The sequence below is a fragment of the Phaenicophaeus curvirostris genome, chromosome 1, assembly GCF_032191515.1.
Source record: "Phaenicophaeus curvirostris isolate KB17595 chromosome 1, BPBGC_Pcur_1.0, whole genome shotgun sequence".
NCBI classification, from domain to species: Eukaryota; Metazoa; Chordata; class Aves; order Cuculiformes; family Cuculidae; genus Phaenicophaeus; species Phaenicophaeus curvirostris.
The window spans coordinates 122959754-122975857 of record NC_091392.1 but is presented as its reverse complement, the minus strand read 5'-3'; the positions used below and the strand labels follow the sequence as shown (position 1 = coordinate 122975857).

At 37.7% G+C, this 16104-nt stretch overlaps 1 protein-coding gene across 4 annotated transcripts in view; it reads right to left on the bottom strand.

Annotated features, from left to right (window-relative positions):
• DMD (dystrophin) overlaps window positions 1-16104 on the bottom strand; it is a 1224073-nt gene that overhangs the window by 357003 nt on the left and 850966 nt on the right. For all 4 annotated transcript variants that reach the window (XM_069873469.1, XM_069873460.1, XM_069873489.1 and 1 more), the window contains 2 exons: window positions 10419-10520; window positions 4238-4346 (listed from right to left, as the gene is read on the bottom strand). In XM_069873469.1, the coding sequence (XP_069729570.1) occupies window positions 4238-4346; window positions 10419-10520 (211 nt within the window). The remainder of the gene's footprint in view (window positions 1-4237; window positions 4347-10418; window positions 10521-16104) is intronic.

Here is a 16104-nt window from a genome sequence, read left to right as displayed (position 1 = left end):
AACTTGTAAAGTTTAAAGGGACAAATTCGGCTTAATTTTGAAAGTAATTTTACCATTGTAATTGACACTAACTCTCACCTACATTTTTCTTTACTGCACAGTTAAACACTGTTCTGTTTCACTTGAGTGGGAATTTCATATAAAAAGACAAAAACTTGTGTAAAACTTCAGGGAAAAAAAACCAAAATAGATTGTACACAAAGTATTGTTCATTGGTTAAACAAACCGAAAATTTACCAAGGCAATGTACCACTCACAGTTTTATTAGTTGTACATGCAAAATGTAAAATTGGTTGAAAAAGTATTTTCAGCTGTATTAATTCACAGTTATTTTTAAAGTTTCACTAATTTCAATTATAGCATGACTGAAAACAAATACACATCCTTTTTAAGAAATAGTATTTTCAAGTATAGCTCTAAATGAAAGGGGTCAAAAGTTTCTCCTTATGCCTGAATTGAATGAGGGCAAGTGTCTTCTTCAGGACAAAAGTCAGGAATGCCTCCACCCAACAAGGTATTCACATTGGTTTACAAAGCACTATACAACTTTACCTGTTTTGGATGTTGAGGCTCTGGAGAGAGTCCAGAGAAGAGCAACAAAGCTGGTGAAAGGGCTGGAGAACAGGCCTTATGAGGAGCGGCTGAGAGAGCTGGGGTTGTTTAGCCTGGAGAAGAGGAGGCTGAGGGGTGACCTCATTGCTCTCTACAACTACCTGAAAGGACGTTGTAGAGAGGAGGGTGCTGGCCTCTTCTCCCAAGTGACAGGGGACAGGACAAGAGGGAATGGCCTCAAGCTCCGCCAGGGGAGGTTTAGGCTAGACGTTAGGAAAAAATTCTTTACAGAAAGGGTCATTGGGCACTGGAACAGGCTGCCCAGGGAGGTGGTTGAGTCACCTTCCCTGGAGGTGTTTAAGGCACGGGTAGACGAGGTGCTGAGGGATATGGTTTAGTGTTTGGTAGGAACGGTTGGACTCGGTGATCCGGTGGGTCTCTTCCAACCTGGTTATTCTGTGATTCTGTGATATACAGTGGTAGCACTTCAGTACAAAAAATCTCTTATCAGTACTAATGATACTATTAAAATCTGTCCCTCCTGTAAAGCGCAGTCCAAAACTGCATTTCTCTCTGCATAAAATGTTTTCAAACTGCTGGCTAAGCAGTGCACCAAGGTATTTGGAGAGACATTCACAAAATTTCATGTTATCATGTCAAGTACAGATAGCAAATGTGACTTCCTTCCTGAATCATCTTGTCGTAGAAGTCAATCTTTGCTAAGGTTTAAGATGTACCCTTCAGCAAAGTACATTTTCCAAGCTGGAAAAGCAGTTCTTGTTCATTATGCCCGAGGGCACACTGGACTGGTGGGATATTAAGGACTTTTTTTTTAGTGCTTCGTCTGCCAAAGAAACTATAATACACAGAACTAGAAATAATTATAAACATGGTCCTTCACCTCTGTAACAGAAGCCGGTTGGTATATTTAGTAAGACCTTCTGGCTGAGATCTTGTAGCCAGACTAGACCAAATGATACCTGACAGGGCAGTAGAGGTTAGCCAACTACATCTTCATTCCCTAGTCTCAAACACAGATGTCAACATTATTAAACTCTGATGTTCACAAAAGTCCCCGTAGAATAAGAAAATGAATAATTGTCAACAGGAGACACTGCCACTGCTGCAGAGTCCTTCCAAAATGATTTTGTGCATCTTTCTTTAAAAACAACCTTTAATGAGATTATTTAGATTTTGAGAGTCTTTGTTAAACATAGATCTCCCAGAGCCAATCTGAGTCCCTATTCACATCAATGCATAGTTCAATGAGAATCAGCAACACAGAACAAGCAAGTCCATAAAAACATCTACATCCTTAAGGAGTTAAAATAACTGCAAATCTTATAGCACACCATAACAAAAATTATAACATTCAATCTCTTCCTTTTTTTTAACTACATAGACAAATACTTCAGTAACTTTCTATCTTTGCAGAAACGTGCTGTCTCAGCCTGGAAAACAGAAGGCTCAGGGGGGTCGTAACCGTACGTATAAATATCTGATTGGTGGATTAAAGAAGACAGAGTCAGGCTCTCTTCACTGATGGCCAGAGACAGGATGAGAGGCACAATACAAAACCTGAAATAATGGAAACTCTATTTAAACAGTAGAAGAAACTTTTTTTACTGTCAGAGTGGTTCAACACTGGAACAGGTTGACCAGAGAGGTTATGGAGTCTCTATCCTTGGAGATATTCAAAACCTGACTGGAGGTGACCCTGAGAAACCTGCACTAATTGACTGTGCTTTGAGCAAGTGGTACAGATGTCTCCTAGGTCCCGTCTGAACCCTACAGTTCTATGATGATACATCTATAATGATGTGATCACAGTACACCGACTCAAATAAAGAAAAATTATGAATTAGTGTCACAAGCATAGGTTCAAATTTTACATGCTCTTGGCAACAGAAAGGAAATCAATCTTACTTTCTGCTTAATCCTTTATAGAACGCCAGTGCTTTCATTTTCTGCATGTACAATTCTACCTGCTAAGTCTCAGAAATGTTAATGGTCAGAACCTACATCTTGAATTAAGGTAAATAAGTAATTTTGCAATTTGTCAGCTAAAGATGAGTTAATATAGGAATCTGTTGCACTTCTATTCTGTGTTCTCTCTCTTGTTCCGTTACTATCATTTCTTTGTAACAGCAAATACACAATTCATCAACACTCCCCTCCCTGCCCCAGAATCTGACATAACCTGCTGACATGCAAAACTGAGACAAGTTTAGTGACCCAGCACAGCAAAAAATGATTTCACATCTCTTCCATCAGTTCTTCCATGTCATTACATGAATTTCTATAGCAAGCCTTAGAACAAAATCCTGCAGGCCAAGAATACTGCTGTACTGCAAGGTTTAAAAAAATACTAGTGGTACTTAGCCCTTTTTGAAAATTTAAATGATTGCCACTTGAACCACATGACTAAAACTATGTGACAGTTCCTATTTAGTAAGCGTCAACATAAGCAAGACCTGCTTTGCTTGTATTGATACATGCAATTCTGACAGAAGTTGAACTGTCTTGTGGTACTGAGTATTCTGGATTTTGTCCATATGGTGCAACTATTACCTTCTTGGTAAAAAGATTTTTCTACTTTGCTGTCCTAGAGAGTCACTAGAAGTTAGAGAATTCTCAAATGTCAGGTTTTCTTGTATGCTACACATTAAAACATGTTAAAAGCAAGGGGAATCAACATACTACAAGTAATACAATCCTAGGTGACTACTGCAGCTGTATAATAGACACAGTTATGGGCAATATGATGTGGTGGAGGGGTGGGGAATTTCTTTCTGCTCCCATGTGTTGAGCAGCTTTACAAATTGTTCACGAGTAACATTTTTCATCAAGCAACTGAGAGAGTTCAACATCAGGTAAAGAATCCTAGAGACTTAAAAACTCAGATTTAATCCAGTGCTTCCACCATGTATTTCTTTCCTACCTATGCTTAATCACTACAATTCAAAGGAAAGCAGTGGGAAATAAAATATTTATCAAGGAGATAAAAATGAGTTTGTAATTCTTGTAGGGAACCAGCAGGTGCAGAGATATGAGAAACATCTAAAATAAATACTGTCCAAATAGTTCAAATTAAATGGAAATCAAGTCTCTTGTTGTGGATTCATGAACTCAAGACACCTAGAGATGTATGTCACAGACTTAATGTTTAACTGCAGTATTACTCTTACCATGTTGTTATACAACCTTTTCTATGAACATACAAGTTTTTCTTGAAACAGTCTCAGTTCATTGCCCTGTGATAAAAAGCAAGTTCAGAATTTCATTCTGTGACCAATTTACATCCACTTTACCTGTACCATTATCTACTAATTTAAATAATTCTTCCCCCTTCATAATATCTCCTCCATTAATATATGTAGAATGTCAAGATCTTATTTCTTCTCTTCATAGAATAAAGGAACAAGACTTTGAAACAGTAATAATTTGAAAAGCATGCTGTAATCTTTTCATGAAAACCATAATTTAATTTGTCTTCTTGGACACATTACACAAAATAGAAAGGAAATGATAAAAAAACCCAAGCTGAATACCACACTACACAGCTCCTATTTACAAGCTAAAGCTGAAATTTGTAATGATGCAGAATGAATTTAGACAATTTCCAGCCATTTTAATTTTGTGATTTGTAATTGATTTCCAAAGATGTATATGCTAAAGCACTTACAGACACCTGGAGAGACAAGGCCAAACGCTCCTAATGCTGGCTTTTCCTTCAGTTGTTGAATTAAGTGGTGTATTGCCTTCCAGTCAGCATTCAAGTCTTCTAATTTTTTCTAGAATAGAATATAAAAATATATTAAATTTACAATACATAAATTAATATAAAGTAAATCAATTTAACTTTCTTTTCCTCCAACTGATCAACCATCTTAATTGAAAAATAGCCAAAAAGACAGAAACAGCAATTAATCTTCAACAAATGGGAGAAAGCGATGAGTAAAACCCTTCCCAGTTGGGCTGCAAAAGAGCTTCATGATATAAGAGAGGGATCCTGAAGGCATATTTCCTCCTCAAATTTTGGCTACTGAAGCACAGATTGCCTTCCCAGACCAGCCTCAACCCACTCCCATCCCCACAGTCCTATCCAGCCACCTGGGGCTGTGCTTGACTCTGGTTCCCCTCCCCAGGCCTGATCCTGGCCCCCACCCAGGAGCTGATCCCTGGTGGGCCTTGTGATCCTTGTCTGAGGGTGGTGGGAGATGCCACGGCTGGTTAGACTCTGTCCTGCAGCCCAGAAGGGAGGCCCTGCTCTTTTTTTGATGGGGCTTTACACATGGGACACATAGGATGACTTCTTTAACACACTGTAGAAAGGTTTCTTATCATCACAAACCTGAGATGCTAATTTTTTTAAATTAAAATGGAAAGGCAAATTATGTATTAAAAAAAACCCTTATCAATACAACCTCTGCAATTTGTAATATAAAATGCAGAACACGCTCTTCCACCTATTAAAAAGGAAAAAAGAAAACAAAACATAAAAAGAAAGCCTTAGGAATCTTCAGGGAGTCACAGACTTCAGCGTGTGGGCATGCAGTCCTCACCAATAATGGCTAAACTGTTACTTTTAAACAAAACCTAAGTGAAAGTCTGGAGTGTGAACTGTGTTAGTCCTCAGATAACCCTGGGAGGCATTTAGATTTGAAAATGCTTCTGCCTCGCTTTCTTTCTTGCTCTAAGGACTGTAAAGAAGGATGAAGCCCTGCTAATTCCATGCTGCAACACTGAACTCTTATAAAGGAAGACTGCATTTCTTTTTTAAGGCTCTCTCTTATTGTCTGCCATGAAAACCAGCACAGTGTACCAATGTCACTCAGGAATGCTTTCCGTGTTTCTGGTATCCAGTCCATAATTAGATATATAGTCTAAATCACAATCTAGCCATGACAGAAACGGGATGCCTATTAAGAAAGGTGTTTTAGTAACCTAGAGTGTAAGATGACAGGGGTCGGCAGGAGAGGGACAGGAAACAATACCCATTAAATTGCAGCATGTAAACACACGTGCAAACACAGAGAATGAGGTAGCACAATTTTATACTTCAAGGTGTCAGGGGAGCATTTCTAGAACTTGCCTTAAGCTTTGCCATAAATAGTCTACACCTGCAAAGTTCTTTTGTATCTGTCACCAATAGAGGCCAGAATATTACCTGGTATAAACTCTGGACAGCTTTTTGTGTAAATACTTTTAGATAGGGCAGGAGAGAAAGCATACAACTCTGCATTAGGGAATAAAATAACTTTTATCTTTAAGAGCAGCTTAAAAACTGCATTAAAAATAAAAACAAAAGTCAAGAATATCAGAGATTGTCCTTGGTAATAGGCTATATGGAGCCGGCAGAAAAGGCAATCAGGAATGCATGAGAAATGCAACTTGTCATATGACAATTCACAGTCATATGTATGTTTTATTTCTGTGTGGATTATGGACACACAGAAACATGCACTTTGGAAACAGTCTATGGCAGATTTTAAAGTTCCTTTTTTTTCTGCTGCTGTAGCCCAAGAACCCATTTCCAGAGCCTAAAATGCAAAGTCCTGCTCCAATATCTATTAATTCAGTAGTAACAGAGAGTGTAGACAGACCTTAAAAATAAAAGCTGGAGAGATTATACTATCAAAGCCTGTCTTCATTTTACAATATATTCACAGTAACTCAGGAGGAAGCTATGGATATTATAATACTCATGTGGATGTGCTCAGGGATTTCTTTTCAGCAATGACAAAATATGTCCAACGCAGACATTAGACAGGGTTGTCGGAGAGAACACTTATGCCACTAATAAGAGTATAACTAGTTCCAGAACTATAATCAGAATTATAGTTTGATTCAGTCTTGCATCTGCCATAAATTAGCATATGTGCATTAAAATGTTAAATTCTTTGAGCACAACAATTTTGCTGTAATTGCAACTCTAGAGCTTTGGTGACAAGTACGGACATCAAAATATGTTGCATTGAGGAACACTTTTATTGATTTATTGATTTCCTTTAAATGTCAGCACCATTGCAATTTAAGTGAAGTTAACATTCATAGATTACCTGATCTCATAGACAACACTGAAACTAGATAGGAGTATTCAGAGAGAAAAATGATGTTGTATTTTTTGTGCAAGACTGAGGACAATGAAAATTAGTTCCCCACCTAACATGGGAAAGGACACATTAAGTGCTGTGGCAAAGGGACTATAGCTCTTCCACTGCCACAGAAATCCTTTCCTGAACAAACTGTTCTGTTTAAATGCTGTTAATCATAAGATTGAGGCTCACGTTCTTTCTATTGCCACTATCACCAGCAGTAACCTCTTCTACCCCTACCTGCAAAAGCTTTACAGAAATGCATTTCAAAAGCATAAAATCTATTTTATAAAAGTGAATAGGTCTGATTATTTAAGTGCTAGTGCTTAAAGGATCACACGTCTCATCCCATTCTTGACTCCTGAATCAGCATATACAAGGATTTCATTTGTCAACAAAAATATTTTTACAGTCCTGCATTGCAAATTTCCAATATCAGCATTTTGAGTATGCTTAGTGAAGGTATGAAAATATACATTTCAGTGATATAACAATGAGGTGCAGTTAAGTTTGTGTCAATATAAATCAATGGGATTTAATCTATTCCAAAACACTATAATGAGAGTATATTATAAAGGCTGCAAAGATAAACAGCTAAACAATAGGAAATGCCAGAATAAATTCCAATATGATCATTAATTCAGATACAATGCACATAATTGCACTGATACCTTTAATTCACTGACTCATACTATTTTCCAACACAGGAGAGGCTGCAGTGTGAATGAATCTACAGGACATCTACTGAACATATTGAAAAGAATAGGAAGATTTGTAGTGAATTAAAGAAATCAGAGAGAAGAAAAACATGTCAAAACAAAGGCGCTCCAGAGAACTAAATAATCTACTAAACTATGAAGCAATGTTATACAAGTAATTAATGCTTTTAAAAAACCCTCATAATTTTATCTTTTCTTCTGTGCCACAAACTAAACAAGGAGTACGAGTCTATGTATTGAACTGCTGCTCACAGTGTGAGTGCTATCCATATCCTCTACTGAATTTGGCAGGGTTCAGCCTAAACCAAGGCCACTACAGAAGCTTTAATTCAAGAAATTTCTTAAAATGTGAGTGCTCAACTGTGCAAACTTTCTAATATCTTTTAAAAAGACTTTAATATGAGTATATATCATTTCTGCTTCAACAAAATAATTTTTGTACAGAAACTGATTTTGACATTTGCTGAAAAGTCTATATTAGAACATATAAATAGTAGACAGTGCTGGAAGTTACTCATGAAGAATGATGACAGAAGACTAACTCAGTATTAATGGGTGAAGCTTAAGGAAACCTACATCATCAAGAAAGCTATTCAACAGCCCTGACAGTATATATTCACTGTTTTATGACTTATTGTACAAGACAGACAGTGAACCAGAAATCAACTTCAAAGGTCATTCAATTAACTGAACTACAGAATATAATGAAAAAAGTAAAATACAATTAAACGGGGACTAGAAATGAAATACTACTCCACAAGTAGTTACTAATTTCCTCACAGATATATTTTATATCATTGTCAAAACTATGACCCAAGGAACATCATAATCTTTATTTAACGAGTTACCTTGTAGAAATTGGCAGTTTACAGTGTCTGACATGAACACTTAAAAGAAATAGACACAGAGTATATTTCTGTGTCAGAAGCTTGGCCCAAACAGCATCATTTCACATTATTCATAATTTTGTCAGTGGTACATAAAACAAATAGTATTTCTTTTCCTTGGAAATACCAGCATTCATTCTTCAATTCTTTATATGCAATTATAAATACATAGAAAGCCAAAATCTCCAGTTTTCTATTCTTTCAAGTGCCTTGCTTGTTAAAATGTGGAGTAAGAGAGCACCTAATACTACAGCTGAAGTCTTACTGCACAGTGACTTTTGTCCCATCATCCATTTAGTGTGCATATAAGATGTTTCAGTTCCCAACAACAATAGTGCTGTATTAGCCAAGGAAAAAGCCCAACACAGAGTCTAAAGCTTTGATTCTGCCCACTGTTTAGCAAGTTCCATTTAAGTCACCTTCAGTTCACCTCTCTTAGTGTTTTATCACTGTTTAGTGGAACTGATCATTAATAAAAAGCCTAGATACCAAAGGGAAAATTAAGTCTTAAGGGCTTCTGCTCAGGAAAGCAAAAAAAAAACAAAAAACACATAGTTCTTAAATAGGCATTAATTTCTAAAGTGGAGGTAAGTGCATTCGTATGCTCCTGCGAAAGAAAATCTACTGGTGGGATTTCAAGTAAATTAGAGGAAATGTTGTAAAAGCAGGAAAATAATACTATATGACTATAATGACTAAATACAGATGGAAAAACAGGAAGCTCAGTGTAAAGGTCACCTACAGACATCCTAATTAACTGTTTTCTGTAAAATGAAGTTAGTGAGTGCTATAGGTGAGGAAAACCTCCAAAACCAAAGTTTACTATCTCTGCCCAGTCAGAAGAAATTGCAGTAGGTATTTAGGGTAATCAATAAGCCACTATTACAGTTTCTGGGAACTCTTAATCATCATGGAGAGCCATAAAGATGTTCAGAGGGCTGAAGCACCTCTGCAATGAGGACAGGCTGAGAGTTGGGATTGTCCAGCCTGTAGAAGAGAAGACTCTGAGGAGACCTTATAGTGGCATTCCAGTACCTCAAGAGAGTGTACAAGAAAGCTGAGGAGGGACTTTTTACAAGGTCATGTAGTGATAGGACTAGGGGGAATGGCTTTAAATGGAAGGGGGGAAGATTTAGACTAGACATTAAGAAGAAATTCTTCACACTGTGAGTGCTGAGGCACTGGAACAGGTTGCCAAGGGAACCTGTGGATGCCCCATCCCTGGAAGTGTTCAAGACCAGGTTGGATGGGGCATTGAGCAGCCTGGTCTTGTGGAAGGTGTTCCTCCCCATGGCAGGGGGGTTGGAACTAGATGATCTCTAAAGTCCCTTCCAACCCAACCCACTCTATGGTTCTGTGATTCTATGACTCTATGTTCACAGATACATTACTAGCAGATATAAAACCAGAAACCAGATCAAGCTCCAGTTGACATGGTAATGACCTTACTAGTTTGATCCTACACTCCAGAAGTAGCTGAACCACAAATGGAAAGCTACTTGCTGAATATTTTCTGCTTCAAGATTCTACAGGATAGCAAATCAAACTCTAGTCTCAATGAAAGTGTACAGTCTTTAGGAAACTGAGTGTGAAATATCCCCTTCAAGACAATTTCTGTGCTGGGGAAAAGGATTCTATAGTACATTTTTTCTAAAAGAGAAGTGTTGGAAGGCATTAGCATTCTTAACAATGTATCTTCTGCTCAAAATCAGCATCAAGTCAGTCATCCTATGTGAATTTCGGGAGAGAAGCTGAGAGGGAAAGTTCTATAATGCCATGTCCTCTTTCCTTCACAGAAAACACGTTTGTTTCTTTTAATTGACAAAATTTCTGAAAGTGAAGTTCAAAATAAGGGAGTTTAAAATCATGTTATATGATGCCATTGATTAGGCACCAACAATCACATTTGCCTTCAATGTTGATTACCCTTGAGTAGCTAGAATAATCTTAATGTCAAAACCAACATTCCCATAACAATATGTAAAACATTTCTAGCTGGAAACATTATACTTTTTCCTGGCTATGCTGTCACAGAACAGAACAAATGCCATTTGCTAAGTTCTTACATTGATTTTAAACAAAGCACATCAAGGACAAGTGTACAACAAGGGAAGCATAACCCATTACACAGTAATGGATATTGCTAAAGGTTGCTTCATTACCTTTACTGGATGAGTGGCTGGTTTTTCCTTATATAAATGACACCCTTTAGACAAAACCTCTTCCACATTCGGCTGTTTAGCCTGCACTGCTGCTTCAGTTTCCTGAAAAATAAAAACACATGCAGTGTAGATTAACCATAGAATAAGCAATAAGATTGAAAAGTCCTAAAGCTCCATGGGAGGCTGTAAAACACCAGTAGATTAGTTTCTGCTCAGGATTGTTTTTTGGGAAAACTTGTGGGTAGTAGTAACTAAGAACAAAGAGTGTCACCAGAGAAAACAAAAGCAAAGAGGGATGGAAAAGAGTAATGCTAGGAAAATATGCAGCAGTAATTCCCTTCATCCCCAAGGTTTCAAAAAACGATTACAAAGCTAATTCATACTAGGAAAGACAGGCATGAGAAATCTCATTTAAGCAGCTCTGTTCTTTTTTCTGTTTTACATGACCAGCAGATTAAAAGTGCACTAGTGAACATTTTGTTAATACAGTACATAGCATTACAATCATATCATGAGATAGAAAAAGTACACTGAATTGAGGAAGATTAAATATATTCATACAAAACTACTATTTGTAGTAGGAAACTAGTATTTATTTAGTAAAGAATTTATATGACTGAAACAAAATCAAAAGCACAGGAGCAATAATGGTTCCTATAGGTACAGCGAGGCACCTACCATTAGCAATGACACCCTACTGAATTAGCCACAGCATATCCTCTAGCAATTTTCTTTTTTAATCTGAAAAGATGCAATTCATGTGCTAACATAAAGCAACTCCAAGAAACCCTTCCCAACATACAGGAGCTTCATTCCAGCAGGCACTGACCAAATAAATAGTGGCTGAAACACTGCAAGTAGAGAATTAAAAGCAAAAAGAAATCACTGAAAAGTGTAAAAGAAAAGAAAAACTACACCTGGAGTTCCAAGGTTCATACTGTCTTCATTTGTCAAGTAATACAAAGGGGGAAGAAAAAGAAAGCGAGAGATATAGATAAAAATCCCAGAGTTATCTGACATATCAAAATTAACTAGTTGATTTGTTATTGTTTTCCTCTCTTTGCTCATCTCCCACTTATTTCATAGCTTGATTATCTTGTCCCAACCAATACTGCAGACTATCCACTGATTCTCCAATTTGTTTTTTTCTGTCCACAGTCTCAGTTGTCATTAGTGTGACAGCAGACAAGATTGTGCTCCAGGCCTGTCACTATCTGATCTGACACATTATTTCATTGGTTGAAATCTGCTATTCTTTGCTCTGCAGTAAACTTGTTGAAATTTATGTCATTTTAAGTCACAGAAAGGGGTCATTTTACTTCTGTATTTCATTCAACGTAGGAAACAATCTATAGAGGTCCTTGAAATTTTACTTGGAAAACTTTATGGAAAATCTGTAAAAAGTATTGATAAATTCACTATCATCACCCACTTATCTTTTCAAATATTGTTTATCAGTATTAAATGAAGTGACTTAAAGCTTGTCTCATTTCTTACAATATCTGAAACATGTTTGCTTTCAATAGCTTTTTTATTATGCATTTCAATATTAATGAGACATAAGGTTCATAGAGAGTGAGCACTGACAAGCAATGCAAAGAAAAACTGGGATATTGGGGGTGTGGGAGTTTATTAACCCATTGATCAAGCCCTCGTTAAAGTCCTGTTTTCTATCTGTTTCAATACTAGGTTAGCTTTCTAATTCCCTGCTCACCATACAAAGAAAAAACTAATTATCAAGGACTGTTAAAGAACAAAGTAATTTTTCTGCCTATTTTGATGAAAAATAGGCATTTTAATATTTTTTTAGTGTTTGGCTGTTATGCGGATTTTTTTAACTAAGCCATCTGCAAGCTTTTTGCTCATATTTCATGTTGTGTCATTCTATGTCTCAAATACTTATGTTACTTTATAACAGCACTGGGTATGATAAAAAAAATCTGTTGCAAGAAAAACACATTACAGCTCCCTGCAGAGTCTAAGAACATCAAGATAACTATGGGTCCGCCTCCTGGTTTAACTGCTGGTTTAACCTGTAGCATGAGCGTGCCTTTGAAGTGGATCTCTCAATCTTCCCCACTCACTAGGCTTTGGTTTCCCCTGAGGACTGCACTGAGAGCACACAAACTGGTTTCTTGCAGGCTGTAAGCAGCATGGAAGCATGCTCAAGGAGGGCACCTAACATGGTCCCAGACCCTGAGGGTATCCCTGGCCCTGCCTGCCCCTGCGCAGCCCCTGGGGCTCCCTCCCACATGCCCACAGCCCAAGATCCCATCCTCATATCTCCCTGCTGGGGCCATCAGCCCCTGACCCAGTGATTCCGCAACAGGGCTGGTCTCCAGCTCCCCACAGCTCTGCCCTACCCAGCCATGGGCCCTGCTGAGCTGCGCCCACCCACAGGCCCATGTCCCATCCCCACGGAGGTGCCCGATGCCCTGGAGCCCCGGCTGCCCTGCTCCTGGCTGGGCATTGGGTGGGCTCAGGCTGCCAGACCCTGCCCTGAAGACCCTTCAAGGGGAGACTTCCAATGGACCCAGCCTGCAGGGAGCCTCCTGTAACATGGATAGAACCAACCCAAGCGCTTATTGATCCCTCCTAGGTCATCTTCACCACTTGCCCATAACATTTCCTAGACACAGAGAAAAGCAGAGGCTCTTTCAGGAGCCTCTCTTAAGCTTTGTCATGTATTTGATCTGACTAGGTTTGCAGTAACAGTTGTTTAAAGTGACAGTCAAGTTCCTCCACCAGGAACTGGACATTCAAACCCAGAAAAGCCTGGCAAGTGAAGGCACTCCGGACTACTTAAAAGGATTATTTATATCTGGAGTTATTAATCAAGTCCGTTGGCTGCAAGAAAACCTGGTGGCGCAATATTTATTTCTACTGTACCTTCTACATTGAAATTTGAATCATGATTTACCATATATGCATATGTAAGTAGGCTAATTTCCCTTTTAAAATTAAGAGAAAACGGAAAAAAGCAAAATGAATGAATGATGGTAGCATTTGACTCCATATTCTCCAAAAAAGAAGGAAACACCTAACGATCATTTTCATTGTCATTATTTTATGCTAATACTAGTTTACACAACACATGTAAAACCCAAGAGATCCCATTTCTACATAGCATATAAACATTTGAAAAGATATTCTTTATGAATTCAAAAGGTATTTGTTCTTTACGGAAAAAAGAGAGGTATAATTTTCTGTAGTCAGATAAAAAAAACGTAATGTATTTAACTGTTAAATCATCAGTTCCTTCTGTTCTACAGTTTTGCTGGAGTTCCATGATCTAATCTTGTGTAGTCTGATCTTTCAAAATCAATGGCCATAACCTAAACCTAAATTCATTGTGCAAGTCTATCCAACATATCATGATGATTCATTTGAAATTTATGTGGAAATAATGATAGATAGTCCAGGGGAGAAAGAGTTTCTTAGTATCTTGTCATTCATTTGGCATCGCTGTAATTAACAGATATTTTATTTGTTAGAGCAAATGCTTTTTGATTGTCACACATTAATTCCAATATAATCTAAAAATATCACAAAATTACTTTAAATAAGTGCACACCTGACATTAAATAGCTGCTGTAGCTTTGAGGGAGCTCTGCACAGAACACTGCCTGATAGGATACCGCTTTGACGAATTCTGACCAGTGAGCAAGTTTCCAGCAATTTCAAATCCATTTGCTAGGTGACACCCTATTAATATGGGTCAACAGGCAAGAGAGTAGTTTCAGGATACTGCTCCATTACTCAGTTCCAAAGAGAACAAAAAACTGACGACCATAACATGGACTCTAATGGCTCACTCACAATAAAGAGACCAGAGTTATTATCTAGCCTGTGCAGGATCCAGGAGTATAGCATACTCCCAGAGCACAGCCTGATGTCTGCTCTTGAACACACAGGCCAGGCTACTACTAAAGCTAATGGGAGTTGCCCATGTTATATCCATCAGTTTTTAGATAATACCAAAGGCATAACTTTTTTAAAAGTCCTGATTCAAGATCATTGACTGCTGTGCACGCTTGCTTTGCTTGCCGTTGGAGGACACCTGTACAGCAAATGCAGCACTGTCCCTGGGAGACAGAGCTGATTCTATTGGAATTGCACAATTTGTGAACTGCTACTTCTGGGCTGGGTGATGAATATGCTAATCAAACTTTCCACGCATATGGCAAATTAAAATACATCAAAATTGGAAACTGTTGTTTCTCAAACATATATAAACAGCAAGAATCAAAGAGAGGCCATCTTTTTTCCACGACATACCATCTATGAATTTTCAGTGGTGTTAAAATGGTTCATCTAAACTGGTGAAAGCCTACTGCTGAATAAGTCACGTTAACTATTTCCAACAACACGTCAGTCCAACCTGCTGAACAAATGTACAGGCTGAAAAAGTGGCAGGGATTTGTCTATAGCCCCATCTGGACTATGAAAGTCTTAATATAGCTCAGAACTTAGAAAATTCATACTCCTCAGCCAAAACCAATATATTGACTAAACCTCTGGTGTGTATGCCAATGGAAGAGAAAGTTTGATGGCTTGGCATATGTTATTCCAAGAGATGGTAACTATCCTAGCAGACACAGGCAGGCTGTTTGGCATATGCTGCACATATACTAGGAGGCCCAGACAACTATCTATAAAAGTATCTGTAGCATTTCAGATTGTGTTTTCGTCTATATTTAGAATCATAAGCACTGATTTGCCTCCTCTGGTAACACTGGTAAAACTTTTGGGATTGATTTCCCAATGACATTACGTCCATAGGACATTTTCTGCAGGGACAATAGGAGAAACTCAGGGTGATTAAACCTGTGCCTCCATGGTGAAGATAAATGCAAAAATCAAAACTTAATTACAACATTCAAATAAAAAAAAATCATATAGCAAGTTGTTTTAAAAGTCATGATCACTTTATCAAGATGGTACACTAAATGAAGATTAAAGAAGAGAATTTATTCACAGGAAAACAGAAGCAGTAAGCAAGTTCCCTTTACTTTACTGATCAAGACAAGACAGTGGTATTTAGCAAGCCAATATACTAAACCTAAACGGTAAAATAATCTGGAGGCTTTTAATTTCAAAAATATTTTTTCAAAATAATCAGATATAAATCTGCATATACATTAGACTTGGTAACAGAAAATTAGAATTAATCATGCCTTTCTTTTCTTTTAGGTGAAGGAGATTGTAACTTGTAATAAGAATTCTCTAAAGTGTTTTTTCTTATTAATGAACACAAGAAGGTCCAGCAAGGCTCACCAAGATGTTCACACCTATCTTTTAGGTTACTATTCCCAAATATTTTAGGAAAAAAGCTATACAGAAATACTGAGGTTCCAAGTGCCTTATTTTTTTTCCTCACAAGTAAAGAAAGGGAAGTGGATAGAAAATGTGAATATATCCCGATCCAAGAATTCTGGTTCTAACTAAGTGACTTCATTTTTGTTCTGACTCAGCTCTGCACATTCCCATTCATGGGGCAGGTTAACAAGCTACACCACCACAAAGAATGCTCAGAGAAGACTTATTTACAAGACATTCAGGTATATCACAATGACTATCAGATCTTGATGATAGGTACAGTCGATGGCACTCTCGTTATTAAGTTCAGGTACTTATACACTATTAATAGACTAATCTATGACATGCTAGTAACAGTTCTGTGGCT